Raw genomic sequence first — 16,334 nt, 5'->3', positions numbered from 1 at the left:
AGGCAGTCTGAGTTTGTTTGGCTCGTCTGAACAGTCTGTCGCGTTTCCTTATTTGTGTTTTTAGGTCGTTTGTCGTCCATGGCTTTTGAAATTTGTCTCTAACTATCTTTTTTGGAATCGATGCGTCGGCAGCACTTGATAAAGCCTCTATAAACAGTTCGGTTGCTGTGTCTATGTCGTTGTCCAGAATTTGTTCCCAGTCAGTGTCTTGTAAAAGTCTGGTAAGAAGTTGTGAGTCAAGGTTTGCATAATCCCATATCGTTTTATGAGTGAGGTCTGTCGTTTGTCGTGGAAAAGCAGTACATACAGTCGCAAATATTGGGAAATGGTCTAAACGTGAAAACGAAGGTAATATCCCACTATCAATAATAATGTCAGTATTGTCTGTAAATATTAAGTCACGTAAGTTGCTTTTGTCGTTTGTCATTCGGGTGGGTTGTGTGATGAGTTGGCTGAGTCCTAGCATGCTAGCAGTGTCTTGGAGTCTTAGGTCGAAGGTCGTGATACCACTGTGATTAGTCATGTTGTTGAGATACACGTTCCCGGCGTTAAAATCTCCTAAAATGATGGTTACAGTTGGTGAGTGTTTTTGAGCGAGGCTTACGCTTTCCGAAAAACGTTCAATGAAACTTTGTAGTCTATTAGCGTTTGAATTTGGCGGCAGATATGTACAACAAATAAGAATAGTTTGATTTTGCGTTTTAATTTTCGCCCATATCCATTCCTCTTCCTCCAATTCAAGCTCAGTCAATCTTTTTATAGGCAGTGAGGCGTGGGCATACAGGGCCACTCCGCCTCCGTTTCTGTCTCTATGTCTAGTGAAAGGATCGTGAAAACCGCCTAATTTATATAATGTGGGAGAAACTCTGTCATCTAATTTAGTTTCTGTAAGCGCACAAACTTTTACATCATTAATTTCGACAAATTGAAAAAGTTCGTCAATTCTGTTTTCTGCCGTCACGCTATTGATATTTACATGAGCCACATTCAAATTTTGTGTTAATGGCGGGCCAGGATTTGGCTCAATGCCGCTCATAGTTAGCAAAAGATTAATGTCATGATATATACTTAAGAGGTACCATTGAAAGTTTGAAATGTTTCCAACGTTGTCAGTGGGGTGGATAACAGTTAGTCGTTGTCTTGAGTACCTGATACTGTATGTGATGTGTGCTGTGGTGTCTGTAGGCCACAAGTGTGTTGCAAGTGTGATGTTTATATCGATCATATATCATGGTTACAAATCGGCATATCTTCGTGAGATACGTAAGTCTTGCGGTATAAGATACCATGCAAATCATGCAGAAACGTAACTCAAACTACCGTCTCTTTCACAGCCCATAGACTCGTCATCTTTCAGATCAGACTTCATCAGAGCTTGCACGTTCAGCTGCCGTGCGCCGCTTCAGACGGCTTCCCGCTGGCAGCTCTGACAACTGCAGCGCGAAGACATACACGCTCGTCGTCGTATCAGATCGGGAATAGAGCTGGCTATTGGCGATGTTTAGTGGGTCTTTAGTGAGGCGGTATGGGAGCGTGGGAGCTGCTTCACGCCGACGTCCAGTGGGCTGGGCAGAATGAATGGAATGGTGCGCCATTCCAGTCGTTATAAGGGCTGTAGCGGTCACGGTGTGACACAGAGGCACACTCCACCGAGATGGGGCGACCAGCGACAGCGATCCGGTCTTCCCAGGCACTGAGACGCGTCGGTTTTCATGTAGAATGATCTAATGAGTACCCAAGGACACATGCATAACAGCAAACTGAACGATGTATAACCGGACAAAAGGCGCTTTTTGGTAGTTTTTTGTTTGAGATTTCACCGAATACTTACGTTGCAATGCACCTAATGGTAAGCGACCGATTTATTTCCAACGCAACCGAGTGGGGTTCGTTTGGTACGGCGTTATTCCCGTTTAGCTACGGACCCTCCTGAACCAATTTCAGCTGACGGCCAACCAACTGGCTGACTTATTGCCGGCGTTCCGGGGATAAGTGAAGAACACTCGGCTACCGTTTGCTCTATTTCAAGCGAAGGTCATGCTTTCGACTCATTTTAGCCCTCTTGTGAAAGGTGAGGGGTTCCAAGCTATCACATGCACAAAGTAAGCCAAAGTAGAACAAAGAGATAAACAGAGTAAAGTTTCATGTATCAATTCGAAAACTATTAACGCCCATTGACAACTGTAATCTTAAACGAAACGAGAACGCAATAAAATGTGTTAGATAAATTTATTTGTATTCCCAAGTGTTGGTCCTTTCAAGCTTAGCGAAGATGTTCAGGCATTGCGAATGGTCCACTCCCCCCCCCCCCTCCCTCGTTTCTTTCTACCGCTGTGCGTTACCTGTGGCTCTGCCACGGGCAGGGTCAGGGGCGGCCCGCACCGCGCCGCCGTCGTCGCCGGGGTACCCCCGCGTCGGGCGGAGCCGGCCGAGTCGACTGCCGACGGTCGGCAGGAGCGCGGTGGTCGGTCGGCGGTGGTCTAAGCGGCGCGTGGCTCCAGTCGCGGCGTGAGGCGCCGCCGGAGAGGACGGCACGAGGGGCGGTGTGGAGTCGGGACGCACGGCACCATTGCAGACGGGCGCTACAGGTGTGCAGTGAGTGACAGTGTGCCGTTTGAAGTGAGGCTTCAATCTCTGTCACGAGAAGTGACTGCGACATTTATAAGTAGGGATATAAAAAAACTAACAGTTCCTCAGACGGAATCGAACTGAAAAAAGCATAACAGCCTCGAGCCATTGGAACACTGAATCTGGTAAGTAACGCATTTTCTTTTAATTTACATCTGATACAATATGTTATCATTGTGTTCATTGTGATGTGCTGAAAATCGCAGTTATTGTTGAGCAGAGTAGGAACGACTGTTTTTTCGTTCAGTCTCGTCTAAAAATATGCACATGTTCTTCATGTCGTGTCATCTCGTGTCTTACCCGGACGTTTATGGATATCTTCACCGATGACTTTACCGCATTTGTTGCACGCAATTAGCTATGTACCTGCCATGATGATAATGTGTCTCCAGCAGTCTCGACGTGACCCCTGTGGTTGTGACCATCTCCACCCTATAAAGTCCTGTCACAGCCCCCCCCCCCCTCCCCTGCCTGTGGACTACATGGATTGTGGCCTGTGGACTGTGGACCAACTTTAGTCTCGTCACAGCCTCCCAGCGTGGCGCCGCTCGCTGTAGTACTGTCAAAGCCTCCTCAGCCGTCTAGACTAGTGGAGTGTGGACCGACCACCGCCTCCAGTCGCTGCCGTGCCGGCCGGCGACCACTGCAGCTCCCATAAATCAGAGCGCGCACTCAAATTGGCCGGCCGGGGACGGCAGACACGGCCATCATGTCATTACCGCAGCCCATGGGCCGCTCCTCGGCGAATTGAGACGTCACGGGCCGTCGTTAAAATTCAATCCATTGTACTCCTGGGAGGGAAATGTGTATGCTTCCAAATCATGATGGGGATCGATCGGAGTATAATCTGACTTCTGGCGCCTTTTCTCTTTGCTTATAGATGAAGTAGAGCTGAAACGGGTTTAATATTTTCTATCGATGCGTCTTATTTGGTTACTGTCGTGCCTATTTCCATCAGTTTGTCACATATGTACATGCTCATGAATAGAGAAACAGCTCATAGAGAAACGTCTTTTTAACGATGAAGTAATTGACGCATTGTTTTCCTAACTGATCAGCGGCTACGCGGACCTCTGTCCTAACCCCTGGTATCCCGGGTTGTTGACCGCCTGTTGGACGGATGTTGAACCTCCACGTGGCGCTGCAAGATCGATGCCTCTCGGGAGAACGCCCAGTCTTTAATTGCTCGACATCGCGCCTCATTAAATCCGTTAGACGCTTCCTCGGCCTGCGTGACGGGAATTTTACAGCACATACATTTCCGCCTGTCATGTCTGCAGTCGCTGCCGAGAGCTGATTTTATAGCTGCGCGGGACGCTTTTCCGGATGGTAAGGAGAACGTGTTCCCAGCACGCATTCGAGAGGCGTAGGGCATTACGTCCCCCCTTGCTGTTTTCATAGGTATACGAGAGCACAATCGTGCGTGAAAAGCAGCCGCATATAAGTCGGCACACACTGATTTCAGCGTTGTGAGGGTGACTGCCTAAAAAAAACTGCCGGCTGAACAGCTGAATAAATTTTGTTACGCCTAATACGAACATTTTCTTTTTATATATTTTCGAAGGAATTTCAGACCGATTCAGTTAAGAAAACACATCAATTATGCATCAGTGCAGTGGCACATTAGGAGCCCATCGCCATTAAATACAAATTCATTAGGATGCATCCGAGATCATGTGATGGAGCCAACAATCAATCAAAATTCCCACGACCTGGCGCAGCCGGAGCGAGCTGAATGACGTTACATAGGTATTCGGCTATCATGGCTACCTATATCATTGAAAGCAAGGCACACATTAATTCACATCATCGTCTAGCTATTTTGTAGGAAGCAATGCTTGCGAGAATATGGAAACGCGTATTTTGATCTGAATGCCAGCTAAATGCGTGGTGGGTCCAGGAAGGTGATTTTGGAAGCTGCGGGGCCGCGGAGCGTACTCCCCCCAAAAAAAGCTCCCCAATTTTTAAAACTCATCAGAATTCGCCTGAATATCCGTTGCAGTGTAATGAAAAACAAACGTTTTCAGCGACGTTGTTTTGTTATATTTCTAGGCTAAAGCAAAGCTTTGCCGATTCCTGAGGTTGCGAGGCAAATGCCCTAAATGCCGGAATTAAAATAACATTAAGGAGTTAAAATGTTATGTATTTAAAGCACAATGGATGTGCTAAATTGGTGCCTTTAAAATGTTACAAGGTTCAGAAGCGTTTCTTCAAATATGAATTTCCTTGGCAGGTTTAACAACTGATCCAATGTGACCCCCTTTATCTCCATGTTACATTGAATAATCCATTAAATATCATCCTTCCTATCTCACGACTAGGAAATCCTGAGAAACGAATCCATACTACCTCAGATAGCGCCAGACGAGCTCCTTATCGACTTTAAACTAACGATTACCACCTATTTTTTTTTTTTTTCTACACCGCCACCCATGAACAGGTGACCAGGAGTGCCCCCTCCCTCTATCCCAGCGACACACAGAACCTTACGTTAACACCAGTGAACTTAAAATGATAAGTCGCGGCACTCCCAGCTAAGAGTAAGGAAAAAAACAAAAAAATGCAAAAAACGAGAGAGATATCAGTGGAGTATGCATGCTGTTAATATAGTAGCTTAAGAGAAGCAAAGTAGTCACAACTGAAAACAGTTGGTGACTGCCCTTCTACGCCTGAAACGCCCACTGATGCACACTTACACAGGGTATTGTTAGTGGGAGGAAGGGATTAGAGGGGGAGCAGTCATACATACATGGAAGATGGTCGTAGATGGTCATCTCTGGTCAAATTCAAGCAAGGTCATTCACTGAGCCTCTGTAAAGCTGTCCAACTAAGCAGAGCTTGTTGTCAGACAGCCCACAGAGGCCAGTTCCGAGGTGGTTGGAGTAGAAAATTAATGCAATTTAAGCAATATAACGAAAATGAGAGGTAACATCAACGAGAAAAAAAACGGAGAAGGAATACAGTTGGGAAGGAAAGACGGGCAAGAGAACTACTACCCTACAATAAACGTAGTTTTAATGTTTGACGGCCAGACGGGCCACGAGCCCCCGCCCGCACCCCCGGAAAATCATTTTCCCGGGGGTGCCCCCTAACCACCGCCCGGGCGAGGGGAGCGCCGACCCGACCCGACAGGCCGGTACCCCGCCCGCCCGGGCGGCCGACCGGTCCCTTTCAAGTGGGACCGGTACCCAGGTTGGCCCGGATGGGTCATAGGGGCGGGGGCCCAATGCTCGGCAACTCAGGGCTCCGGCACCTATCTAACATGAAGTTAATTCGCGTTGTTCCCGATACCGCCAGCAGCAATTAGCGCTGAACCTGGTGGATCACCTCATTAGCGGGTGTAATAGCCGCGCGGCTCTGCCGTCCGCGCACTGCAGCGACGTTGCAGGTCCTCGGTAACCTGTAATTATGTGGGGCACCACCCGCGCCGCGCTAATGTCGGGCCCGGCGGCGGGGGTGCAGGGGTGCGGCCGTCCTACAGGTCTGTGTGCCGCACCCTGGGTTAGAGCAATGGTGGCCGGACGGACGTGGTACAGAGATGGACGAGACGGGGCAAGCAATCATCTCTTACAAACCAGAGTCAAGCATTTACGATAAGTAAATATGTGGTGAGACCGTCACTCCTCGTCCTCTCCGCACTTTATCCTCCTCCCCCCACAAGAGGGAAGCCAATGGCACCAACAGACCATTCCACAATTCCACCAATGTCCCGCCATATGACTGTTAAACGGATCCCCCCCCCCCCCCGGGCTACGGACATGTGTCAACAGACTGTCTGCGTGACAGTGGGCTGTGATTTGTCGTGTTAGCTCTGTCGAGGTTTTATGGACACGCCAGTTACGCCAGTTGTGTGGTAATGTGCTTACAGAACAGATTACTATTCACTTGTGGGCAAGGTCTCCTGGGCGTTCACAACAGCAAAGAGCACGGATAAATTAGCCGGGAGAATTACGACATACTTCCGATGATGCATTGGCCGGTGCAATTCATCCGAGTGCCCCATGCATTAAGATAAACGATGGCTGTTACCCCGGGGAAACCCCCAACACACACTTTTGGTCCTGAATTTACCCCACGCCAGAAAGTGAACCACATAAGTGCCTTATTTTGCAGTAGCCATGACCAGCAAGAGCCGTTAGTATGCGCAATTTGGGCCTCACCTTATATGTTTATTTTTTCTTGTATGCTTCTGCTGTTAAAATGAAAATTGGTGTATGGAAATTGGCCAACATTTAAGTGCGCGATTGTACAACATTAAGAGCAATATTTAAGTGCCAAAAGCCTAATTGTTCCACGAAATCATTTGTATCCGATCCCGACTTTGTTTTATCGTGTTTGAATGTAGGCATTTAACTGTAATCCCTCCATAGATTAGCACACAATTCTGACTAAACCAATGGAATGTGTTTGGACCATGTAACGTGTTCTGGAGCTGTCAGTATGTCAACGCTCATTTGTCATATTTTTCGTGATGCGTCGTTACTATTAGCCACCATAGCTGATCACTATCAACGCTTGAAGTTGATTTCTGATCTGTGGTCAAGCATGGAGCCAATTATTTTTGAAGATTCTCTGCTCAACACATCGTGATGACAAATGATGTTCTATCTAGATGTTATCTGAGCGTGTCCTTTCAATGTCGCTGTCATCACATATCAACACTATGTCTAAATGTGTGTTCTTCAATTAGTTTCGAATAACAACGGCTGAAATAACGTTTGAAACATAACTGCTTTGCCCCCCTGAACCCTATTCGTACGACTTTTTAATTGCAGTGTGATTTATTTTGAGAGCAATTGCATGCCTTTTGTCGCATTAAAATCATCCTTGCCCTTCTTGAGATATCAAAGGTATCGAATCGCCCTCCTCCACTCACACACACACACATGTACACATACCAGTTAGGTAACTGGTTGAGAAAGCTCACCAGTAAAAGGGTTCAAAAAGTTGTAACTGATCGGACTCATATCAGTCGAATTGATAATATTGCGTGGTACTATTATACAACCTCTGATTATTTTGATTTGGTAAATTTTGTTTTCTGCTCCTTGTCCCCTGCAATTAAAATTTGCAACGAATATCGGTTTACAGTATTACACCATCCATCATTTTCATCTGATACTTGATATTATCTCGTTTTTTATCGGTCCGCTCTGTGTTTGGACATAGTTTTGACCTATCGGGCGACCCTGTCAAAGCCAGGTGCAGGCAGCTGGCGATGGACCCGCATGCTGCTGTCAGGGAGGGGTGCCGACTGGCGAACACCGACTACCGAGGACCGGCCTGAGGGTCCCTCTCCCATATCTTATGTTTATTGTTTAGTAGTTCCAAGAGCTGTCAGAGCACAGCATTATCTCGATGATTCCACTCTCGCCCAGTGTTGACGCTGGTCCGCGGAGACTGACGACCTTGAACATCAGAAATGCTATCGAACTAGCAGACATAAACTACTGGCACAAATGCAACAGGGCATAGGTCGTGTTCCGAGAGAATGAAGCAGGTTTAACTAATGTGCTTCAGTATTTGAAGACTTGTAGTACTGGGCAAGATTAGCGAAAAGAGATACCTCGGAGAGGAAACAGTAGTCAGTAACAATAAAATAAATTCCCAGGGAAGCACAAATGATCATTAGCCTGTCTGACCGATCCTTTCATCACAAATCTCTGTCTAATCGATCGATTAAACAGCGCGACCTGCAAAGCCATCACTCTCTGGGTAAATCTCCATTTACATATTAAGCCGCTTGATCACGTGATCGGATGCGTCTGGAGCGGCCAATAGCTGTCGCCCTGTCTCCGGACCGCTCAGGTCACTGGCCTGGTAAGGCTCGCTATCATTTCCCATGCGTAGTAATAGACAGCTCGCCTCGAACTCCTCTCATGTCGTAAATTCGGTAGAGGCGTTATTCGGCATATGGAATGGCTGATGTGACGAGAAATTCGCCAGCGAGAGTAAGTGCGTGCTTCAATAATAATATCACTCGACTATTCTTTTGGAAATACGAGTATGCGCAGCTGGTTGTATTCGTAGCTGACCACACAGTCCTTCCTCTAACTGACTGACTGTCAATATTGCCGACAAGCGTATTTCGTTTAAGGACTGAGTAAACGGACAAGCTTCCAGGCATACGAACAGGATGCATAAATTTCCCTCCAACGGCGTTCTACTCGTAATTAAATCGAGTGATAAGAGGGCCATCACTCTCAAGAAGACCATTATCGTCGGCACGATAGAAAAGAGCAAAAAATGCAGTTCCAACCAAGACGGATGCTCCCTCGCGCATCCCGCCTCACCACACGCAGGTGACACCGGAGTGGCAACAGTCGCAGGTAGATGTCCCGGCAACAGTCGCACGTCCCGGCAACAGCCGTAAGTTGACAGATGCCCATGTCCATCCCTCCTGTGGCGGCGGCACTTCTGAAGTCGTTACCACCACCTCCCGCGGGTCGATCGAGCCCCTCTCCACCGAACTGGCCGCGCCGATCAGCCGTAAATTCCTGTCGACTCGTTTACACGCGCGACATAACCATAAAGCCCGACTGCCGCCTGTGCAGCCGTCCCCCGCCGGGTGCGGGAGGTGGCGCAGCGCTCACCGCCTCACAATGCTCAGCGCAGGATGCTGTGGGTGCAGGAGGGAGGGTGCAGCGGGGGGGGGGGGCGGCAGGGGTGCCGAGGGGTGCAGCGGGGGCGGTAGGGGTGAACAGGGGTGCGTGAGGGCCGGCTGCGCGTTGCAGCACCCGATGGCAGTGAGTTGCAAAAGGCCGGTTTGTGTCTGACTCTGAAAGGCACCGGGTACATCGCACGCGCCAGCTGTCTTCTGAGTAGAGGTTATGCTCGCCTGTTAGTGTCGGGTTTTAATGGCAGTGCAACGACAGGATATACGGCAAAATCGATTTAGCCATGAACAGAAGTCTCTTCAGTGTCATCCACGCTAACAGCAAGAGGATGCTTTGTTCCCATGAAAAGGCACATAGAGATTAGAGGGTCAGGGGCCCGTATGTTCTTGAAGCTTTGACAGAACATTTAATTAACCGGTGCTCTGAAAGCAATCTGCACAGCTGATTTTACGGCGATGTTCCTGAGATCCCCATTGCCCCTGGCTTTTGGAATATTGTTTAGCGCCCCTAGCAGCACTTTCGTTTAGCACCGCAACAATGTCACTTACCATCTACCACAATCCGTCAAGCACAATGTCCTTTGTATTTACGATTTAGCATAGCGATAGTTCCTGTGACTGGGAGGCTGCATTTGTCATCTGTCACAGCCGCATGGCAGTTCTCCATCCGCTGGACAGTGCAATGTCCCAGTCCGTTGACCGAGTCCCCCAGACCTCAGCCCGGCGGTACTCCACCGCCCCATCCCGCCTCCAGCGGAGTTCATCTGCCCGTCCCGGCGCGGCGTGTGGGAGCCGGTCCTGACAAACGGCCGTGTCAGCGTGATGTCCGATAGGCCTCAGAGCTGGGTGGAGTCCGCTGCCGCCTCCGTCCCTGTCTGTCCCGGCCTGCTCACAGCGAGACCGACCCACCACCCGGCAAAGCACCGTCAGCAGGACAGGCTGTTAATTAGCCCACTCGATGCGTACCTGCGCCGGGTTCGAGCCGCTCCGCGGCGCGTTCGAAGTCCGTCGTGCGTCGCTCAGCTGGCGCGGCTCCAATTAGCCAGCTGAGTTGAGGTGTGGTGATGGGGCAGTGGTGCGCTGGCCAGGTCTCCCAGCACGCACACAGAGCGCGGTGTCGTGACCCCGCTGAAGCCGAACCGTACATCGGCGGGGAGCTCGCATCGTGCACCGGAGTCGTCTGTTATTGGTCACGGTTCAGAGGAGAATGCGCTTCCCGCTGGGTGTCGCTGTCGGGAGTTTGGTAACAAGAAAGGGCTACAGCGAGTGAGAGCGATGGAATCTCAGGGCTGGAGGAAGCGCTGATGAATAGCGGTTGGTGTTCGTCTGCAGTCGGGTCTTGAAGTCTCCGGCTCTGAATGCTGTTTGACTTAAACGTTCTCTTGCTTGAAGGTGCAATGCTGTTTCGTACCTGCAACATCTTACGAGCATATAGAACAGACAGTAGACATATTTCCTTTCTGCAATTCTCCTTACCAAACAGTGTATCGTTTCACGCCAGTGCAACACGAAACTGTTCGAGAATGGGCGTTGCTCGCTCAATGTTTCCCTCTCTTACAGCCACGAGCTCCGCCCGTCTCGAGTGTCCTGGCTTTGCGATCTCACCCCGTTACAAGCTGTGCATGATGATAAGCCCACATAAGCAGAGCACAGGACTGGGCAGTGCCCACTCAAGGAGGGCAGATGGAATGTAATAGGGAGGCCGAATGCAAAACACTTCTCTCTTGGTCATTACACGATTTGGCAACAGCGTGCCGCGTGTGTGCGGATTTGCATTATCTCATTGCAAAGACTTGTCAGTGTTAAATGCATTGAGGCATTACCGGCCGAAACGCACGCATGTCGGAAACGACAGGAGCACACAACACAGCTTTTCAAGAACCTGGATGGTCTGGTACTCGTTTTTGCTCCTTGGCGTGTCTGGCCGGCAGTTGTGTCCCCAGATAACGCAGATTTATAGAGCCGCCAATGGACGGGTGGCCCAGGAATATGAGCGCCCTCCGATGATCGATGGACCGACCGGCTCCGTTTGTCGGATTTATGGAGGTCTCGCGGCGGGCGGGTGGCCAGTGGACGCCGTTTATAACGCTCTGCCGTGGCGGCTGACAATAAGTCCCAATTTACGGCACTTAGCGCCGTAGGTGGCGTCACCGGGCTCGGTACCGGTGACGTTCGGGGCGAGAAACGATTGGCGAGTCCATTCGCATGATGATTGCTCTATTGCCATGCAGAGTATGGCATGATAAATGAGCCGATGAGACGATACAGGCACCTAAGGATTCATCATTCAGAATTATCCTAGCTCCAAACGTAAATCGGTTGAAAAAGTATGAATATTATATCAGTAAACGCGTTTTGGGGCGACTAACGGAGCGAGGGAGAGGGTGAGCCTTGCACGTGCGAAATTTCGAGGTGGTATCTCCAACTGACTTGTGCACGGCATCCTACTAACCGGTCTCTAGCGATGTGCCAAATTTGAGCACAATCGGCCCAGCCGTTCTCGAGATCTGGAAGCGGTACCCTGCACGTGCGCACGTGCAGAATGGGTCCCAACTGACTTGTGCACGGCACCTTACTAACTGGTCCCTAACCGTGTACAAAATTTGAGCGCCATCGGTCCAGCCGTTCTCGAGATCTGGAAACGACCCCTGCACGTGCGCACGTGCAGCAGCACCCCAACTCTGGCACATGGATATGCATTGCCTATAGTTGGTGCCTACCTACATGCCAACTTTCAGCGCATTCGGCCAAGTAGTTGCCGAGATATTGCAACTATTACAAAACTGACACCTCTTCGTTTTGCACGTAGCACGTGCATAAGGGTCACCCATATGCATGGGGAATAGTCCAATACTTGGTAGAAGGAATGAAGCTCCCCTACAAAAATTACCGCATGTAAATCGGTTAAGGGGTTGCTGAGATATAAGCCTCTCAAAAGCGTCCGCACGGCCGGCCGGCCGCTCATACTCAGAAATTTCCGTTACTCTAAGGAAAGACTAGGCTCGCTTCGCTCGCTCCGTAATCAGAAGCATGCCCTCCCTGACTAAACGGGGTGATTTTTTTCGAATGAGGCATGAAGATTATGCACCAAAATGACAATGGTTTCTGTTTGCAGGATCTTGAAATGAAGATAAGAAGCACACGGGTACTTTGAAGATGTTTTGCCGGTCTCGGCCGGCGGCGGCGCTGCTGCTGCCGCTGCTGCTGTCGGTCGCCTATGCCGATGACCCGGTGGTGACCCAGCTCGACCTGAGCGCTGAGGTCAGCCGACTGACCCACCTCCGGCTCAGCCCCGACTCGGGCCAGGTGTACGTGGCCGGCGTCAACCGGATCTACCAGCTGTCCTCGACGCTGGCCCGGCTGCAGGAGGTGGTCACCGGGCCGCGCCAGGACAACCCGCTCTCATGCCCCGCCTCCGGCTGTCCCGCCGACGTGGCCACCGAGCCCACAGACAATGTCAACAAGGTGCTGGTGGTCGACCAGGAGTCGCGGACACTGCTGGCGTGCGGCTCGGTGCTGCAGGGCGCCTGCACCAAGTTCGACCTCAACAACATCTCCCTGCCCAGCCAGGACCTGCCCGAGGCCATCGCCGCCAACGACGCCAACTCGTCGACAGTGGCGTTCATCGGGCCGGAGCACTACCACGCGTGGGGAGCCTCCAACGTTCTGTATGTGGCCACCACCTTCACCTTAGTGGGCATCTACCGCAACACTGTGCCGGCGATATCCACACGGCGACTTGACAATCTGGACTTTGTCGAGCGCTCGGTCAACAAGCACTCGATGCTGACAGTGGATGTCAAGTACCGGGACCACTTTCTGGTAGAATACGTGTACGGCTTCCATGAGAAAGAGTACGCCTACTTTCTAACGGTGCAGCGGCTTTCCCATCTGCCTGGCCAGCAGGAGCGGGGCTACATCTCTCGGATCGTGCGCACGTGCGTCACCGACGCCAACTACGACAGCTACGTGGAGATGACGCTGAGCTGCGGCGGCGACAACCTGCTGCAGGCGGCCAGGGTGGCTGAGCCGGGCGACGACCTCTCGCAGGACGCCGGCATCCTCGAGGGCGACAGAGTGCTCGTCGCTGCCTTCTCACCCAGCCACGGCTACTCCAACGAGCCGCAGGACCGCGCCAGCATCTGTGTCTTCTCCATGAAACAGGTGGAGGACATGTTCAGCGAGAACATCCACATGTGCTTCAACGGTTCGATGCAGTACCGGAACATGGAGTACATATCGGGACCCATCCTCAACGGACACTGCCCGAAGGCCGGGGTGAGTATGCCGTGTCAGGCATTTAGGAAAATCTTTTTTTTATTCACATGGCAATATTCAAAATTCATTTTCCATTTCCTTAGTCACTTGTCTCTGATCTTAACATCTTGCTCATTTGTACAATATGCATGGTAGGTAGTGTTTTGTGCCCTTAGCTTAGACGTAAAGTAATAAAAACCAACAAAGCGTCAAGCTTCCCTGATAAATTAATGAAACAGGAATAAAGAAAATAGTTAATGAATGAATGAACGAATGAATGAATGAATGAACAAATGAATGAATGAATGAATGAATGAATGAATGAATGAATGAATGAATGAATGAATGAATGAATGAATGAATGAATGAATGAATGAATGAATGAACGAATGAATACAACAGGGACTGAGCAAGTGTGAAAGGGGAATTCAGACGTATGGATGAGGACGAGTGTGTTTCGCTGAGTCACAGCGAGCCACAGGTCACCAAGACAGAATGCATGTAAACCATGCGAGTATTAAGTACCGCATTCCGCGCCCCCGTCGTAATCGCCTGCGACACGTATGTAATGCCTCAACAATCGACTTATTAAAATGAGTAGAGCCCCTGCAGTAGAAAACAAAGGGCGTATCTGATGCTGAAATTCTCGGCAAGGTATTTTTGTTGCACCGGCTCTCCATTCGTTATAAGTCATTCTTTTCCATCGTCCATTTTACGCCATTGTGGACGCATATTTCTCCAAATCAGAATGACGTCCAATCGCCTGAAATGATTGCAAATTATTATAGAACGGCCTGCATTCGTTTGCTTCGAATTGATTCCGGCCATCTATGCATATCCCGTCCAATTTCCCGTTTAAATTGTTGGCCGCCTGGCGATGGTTTTCGGAGCAGGGAAGCCCAATATTACTGCAGCTATTTCCGGATCGTTTTCAGGTATTCCATTGCTGGATTATTCATAGCACCATCCAACATTAGTAGAAAATAATCACGATGATGGCATTATGTTCCATTGTCTTTCAGACGACTGGAAAAATTCGCCATTTCTGCTCGGAGGGTCTGAAGATCTCTGCGGTGCACCCTCTGACGGCCGAGCCGGTGCTGTCCTGGGACCAGCGGGTCACCAGCGTGGCCGTCACCTCCACGGGTCGACACACGGTGGCGCTGCTGGGCACGCAGCAGGGCACACTGAAAAAGGTGAGGTCCAGGGACGGGAGAAGTGGCTTCCCCAGCCGCTCAATTCCCGTGATGTGTGGTGTGAAGACAATGCTCATGCCAAGCTCGTACTGCGTGTATTTCCGTAAGGATAGTGGGTATGGCATAAATGGGCTGATTCTTGACTCTTGAAAGAAATGTTTAATCCATTAAACTTTTACAACTCAAGCTAATGAATTGTAAATTCAAGATCCTGAGGTTGCTGACAATTGAATTATGAATAGATCAAAGATGAAATATAAAACTAATCAGACTGATGCTTTTTAACTTTTACCTCTTCTGGACCCTGAACGATGCGTTCAACGCGTTCAACCACCCTTAACCCTATTCCTGGCGGGGGGGCCTCAGGAGCCCCCCCCTCCTGAGGTTTTTTGGTTATTTCTCCCAAACGCGTTGAACTAGGAAGCTCAAATTTTCTGACTTTTCCCAAAGGCTTCTACGCAACATGTCTGAAAATTTTGAGTTGATCTGACCTCAGGTCAGGTCACCAGAGGCGGTTTGGTGACCCTACCTCAGAAAAGTTTGCAATCACGCCAGAGCTAGAGTTTTTGACCGATCAATTTCTTCTTTTCAGGCTTTAGTTAGGGTACCAGTATGTGCAATTTGTATATCTCGGAATTTTGATATCGGTGACCTAAGGTCAGGTCAGTTTCGCGACCTCCCCATTATAAGTCAATGGGGGAAAAATCAACTCCCTGTTTTTACCACTAAAACGGGTCGGAATGGCCCCATATACCATACATGACTTCATATACGATCAACCTTCACTACCTTGAGGTCTGTTTTGCTGTTGGGCAGCTGTGAGGTCATGTGACGTCATCAAAGGTCACCAAAGGTTTTTGGCCAATAACTTTTTTTATTTTATTTTTTAAATAAATTTAGCTCGAATGTTTGAATGGACGGATTGACAGAGCCGAGGCCCACGCTAAGCAGAGCTTGTTGCGTAGGCCCCGACCCCTACCGTCCGATCGCGCAATTCCGGGTAACGGGAGAATTTAGATGCCAAAGTTTAACGTGCCCTTCAAAGCCGGACACGGCCTGTCCCACTCAACTGACTTCAACTGGCTGCGGCTGCTCCCACCAACCGCAGACCATCCCCGTCAGGAGTCTCAAATATCGAGCGCCGGAGCGACTCGAACCCGGGCTCTCACTACCGGGAGTCCGGTGCTCTACCAACTGAGCTACGGGACAGGCAAAACCGTACAGGAACTCCGTACAGGAACAAGATACAGACGCGTGGATGGTCTCATTGTGTTCATCTCGTCAAGACGCATCGAATGTTATACATGATGACCTCGAGGTCACGTGACCTGAGGTCAACCTTTGACCTTGACCTTTCGAGGTCAACATATATATCATTCGATGCGGATTGACGAGAGGATCACGATGATGCCCTTAGTTTGTTCCTATCTTGACTAATTCGAAAGTTATTCGAGAAAAACTCTCTCCATATCTAGCGCCGCCATTTTGACTTTTTCGACCCCTGTGACGTCATCTTTGACCTGACCTGAAAATGACCTTAGTAAAAATTGTAGATCTTGACCGTGCGTATCCGATGCCGTTTACCGTTTGTCGCTGCGATGTGTAGTTTTTGAGATCTGAAGGGGGGGGCCGAATCG

The 16,334-nt window shown here is 49.7% G+C and overlaps 1 protein-coding gene across 1 annotated transcript in view; it reads left to right on the top strand.

Moving 5' to 3' along the window:
- The first annotated feature begins 2,521 nt into the window (after positions 1–2,521).
- LOC122383005 (plexin-B-like) overlaps positions 2,522–16,334 on the top strand; it is a 65,260-nt gene continuing 51,447 nt past the window's right edge. Inside the window, exons 1-3 of the mRNA XM_043369047.1 lie at positions 2,522–2,753; positions 12,360–13,522; positions 14,524–14,697. Coding sequence (XP_043224982.1) covers positions 12,401–13,522; positions 14,524–14,697 — 1,296 coding nt within the window. The 5' untranslated portion in view covers positions 2,522–2,753; positions 12,360–12,400. The remainder of the gene's footprint in view (positions 2,754–12,359; positions 13,523–14,523; positions 14,698–16,334) is intronic.

This window comes from Amphibalanus amphitrite, unplaced genomic scaffold (assembly GCF_019059575.1).
Source record: "Amphibalanus amphitrite isolate SeventyFive unplaced genomic scaffold, NRLGWU_Aamphi_draft 000152F_arrow, whole genome shotgun sequence".
Taxonomy (NCBI): Eukaryota; Metazoa; Arthropoda; class Thecostraca; order Balanomorpha; family Balanidae; genus Amphibalanus; species Amphibalanus amphitrite.
This window is presented reverse-complemented; position numbering and strand designations above follow the sequence as displayed.